Raw genomic sequence first — 2,998 nt, forward strand, 5'->3', positions numbered from 1 at the left:
CAAGATTATCTTCTGTGTCTGTGTTAATTGGTTTCCCTTTTCTTTGTTGAAGAGGGTCTGTGCAATCCTTCTGCCTAGTCCGCCATCTTGCCGGAACCCCAATTTTTTCTTAAAGTATCTTAATTTTTTTAGGTGACACAAATGAAATGCCTTTAGGCAATGCTTCAACCTGGAGTGACAATATAAACTACGAAGTATACTTACTTCCTATTTTAAAACTTTATTTAAAAAACTCCAAACTCACTCACATCGAATCAATTCCAACTCATGGTGACCCCCTTTGGGTTTCCGAGGTGGTAAATCTTTATGGAAGTAGATTGCCCAGTCTGCCTTCCTTAGAGTGGCTCATGGGTTTGAACCATCAATCTTCTGGTTAGCAGTCAAATGCCTTAGGCACCACACCACCAGAGCTCCTTATTACATGATTTATCATTATTTAAAATATGCAAAGCATATTCTAAAAAGAACTTCTAGATGACTTACTACAACAGCAATTAAAGAAAAAGGGTAAAAATAAATTAAAAAATTAAACAGGATAAAGGAGTGCTGGTGGCACACTGGTTCAGTGTTTGGCTGCTAACCAAAAGGTCAGTGGTTCAAACCCACCTGCTGTTTCATGTGAGAAAGAACCCCTTAGAAATCAGAAAGAGCTATCATACCAAGATGCTGGGATGACTTAGTTATAGTACTTAAATTGAGAACTAATGTAGCTCTACATTTTCCCAGTGCCAAAGCCAAATCATGAAGAACATAGTAAATTACAGAGTAGATGTTCTTGATTATTTATTAAAAGCAAATTGTATTGGTTAGTATGGAAGTAAATAGGGTCTTCACACTTATCACACATAAGCTTTATGAAAAGATAATAATTAATATCAGCTTTTCTCAGTCTTCAAGGATCAAATAAGAGCATATGGGTATTAAGGGGACAGGAACTAAGTTAAATATAAAGTACTGTTTAGCAGTAAAAATATTAATTATTAAAGGACTACAAAGAGCTATTGGAAATAGAATAAGGGGGAAAAAAGTATTAACGGTGTAAGAGTTAAGTTGGCTAGGAGTGAGCCTGTTCCTAAATGAGCATCAAGAGATGCTGGCTTCGTCACTCGCTGCTTCACATTCCAAACTGAAAAGGAGTGTTTGTAAGTAATGTTCTTCAACATGAGTTACAACCAACATTTTTGATTCTTCTTATAATCATAAATATAAGATCAAGTTTTTAAAAATTCCTATAAAATATACATAATTCATTAAAGATCACATTTCTACATTATAAAGTACTATAAAGTGTTTCAAAATTATTAAATAATACATTACAAAACTGGGTAGAACCAAACTGTTTAGAAACCTAATTTTGAGCTAAATGTGCCAGGGGTGTGAAGTGTAACTTTACAAATACCTTTTAATACAAAAGTTTGTTTTTTCAAATGTATTTTACCTGCCTACAACGATTGCAAGTAGTTTCTGCAAAGGCTTAAGAATGATCAACAACAGAGGAACTGGAGCAGCTTGAAAACGTGGAGAAGTGTGGAAACTTCTTATCTCTTTTATGGAAAAACACTTCAGAGGGTACAATACTGAAAAATCCCAAAGTATTGCAGCTTCTTTCATCAATAGCTGTCTTGAGAAAAAGTCATTCCGTGCAGTATGTTTGCAAGTAATCCTCCAAATTTCCTTACTTTTGGTACTTGTGATGCATCTTGTTCTTTTGTTAACAAAAGTCTTATAAAAATGAAAGTTGCCAGGCTGAAAAGCAAACCAATCACACTGATTTACACTCAGCCCCTGATACTTATTTACTATACGGTTCATTTGTACTCGATGACAGCCCTGGGAGCTTACAGTTAATGTGTTATATTTTCTCCAACTGGTCAGTGAATTAAATCTAAAGAAAACACAGTTTCTTGTAGCAGATTGAAGTACAGAGATGAAGCTCATCTTTCTTTTGCTTGATTATCTGGAAAACAAAAAATAAACTATAAATATCTGTGGAAAATATTTATTTACCAAACTGGGAATACAACAGTTATAAAATGGGTATGTCAGTTTTTCTTCCTTTAGCACATCTCAGACTAAATTACCTTGTATTTCTCCTCATCTCCCCTACAGCAATGCTTTTCAACAATACAAACCAAAACCAAAAACCAAACCCACTGCCATGGAGTTGGATCCAACTCATACCGACCCCTCCTTGGGTTTCCAAGGCACTATCACTAGGGAAGTATATTGTCCAACCTTCCTTTCGAGGAGTGGCTAGTGGAAGGGCAGTATATAATGTTTATATATATAAATATTACCTTTACAACAAATAATTTCAAAACTTGATTTTTTTTTAAGAACAGATTTTCTTTTTAGTTGGGAGGTGTCTATCTTTATTTAACAGCTAAATTATTTGGAGAATAAGAAATGGAATGATAAAAACAACAATAAATTGTTAACAGTGGTAGTAACTAGGGGTAGTGGTATATAATGAAATAGCAAAATCTAATTTCTGAAATACAGTTTTAAAATACAAATTTATTCTTTTCAAATAAAAACCAGGGACTTCTGATTGTGATCAAGATGGAGCAACAGGAAGTAGATTTTCCCCCCAACCTAAAACACTGGACAAGGTACAAGAAAAGTGGTCTGAACATACTAAACATTAGGCAATGAGGAAGACAGTGATCCCTAAGATAGAAAACAATTAAAGCAATCCCCACAACTGCTGCAGTTTATTGCTTAGAGAGAGTTTCCAAGCCAAGATGCAAAGTGGAGACCAGTGGTCCCCCTAAGTTGAAGGGATGACACAGGGAGTTCAAGTAATCCAAGGTAGCTAGAACTCACAGGGCAGAGTATACGAGAAGACAGATCTCCACAGCGACAAAATCCAGAGAGCTACTGTTAACGGTCCTCTTATATTCAGCTAAGTCCTGATCAGGGCTTATGTGTGAGGAAACTCCCCCAAGCTGGGGAAAAAACCATCTGAAAAGACTCGAAGGAACTTTACCTAGAGTTT

At 35.5% G+C, this 2,998-nt stretch overlaps 1 protein-coding gene across 1 annotated transcript in view; it reads right to left on the minus strand.

Annotated features, from left to right (window-relative positions):
* The window catches only part of OMA1 (OMA1 zinc metallopeptidase), a 127,910-nt gene extending 125,972 nt beyond the window's left edge, over positions 1–1,938 (minus strand). The window contains exon 1 of the mRNA XM_007947408.2: positions 1,439–1,938. Within this exon, the coding sequence (XP_007945599.1) occupies positions 1,439–1,938 (500 nt within the window). The remainder of the gene's footprint in view (positions 1–1,438) is intronic.
* Positions 1,939–2,998: the final 1,060 nt, after the last annotated feature.

This window comes from Orycteropus afer, unplaced genomic scaffold (genome assembly GCF_000298275.1).
Source record: "Orycteropus afer afer isolate SDZICR_OR568_19922 unplaced genomic scaffold, OryAfe1.0 scaffold00183, whole genome shotgun sequence".
Classification (NCBI taxonomy): domain Eukaryota; kingdom Metazoa; phylum Chordata; class Mammalia; order Tubulidentata; family Orycteropodidae; genus Orycteropus; species Orycteropus afer.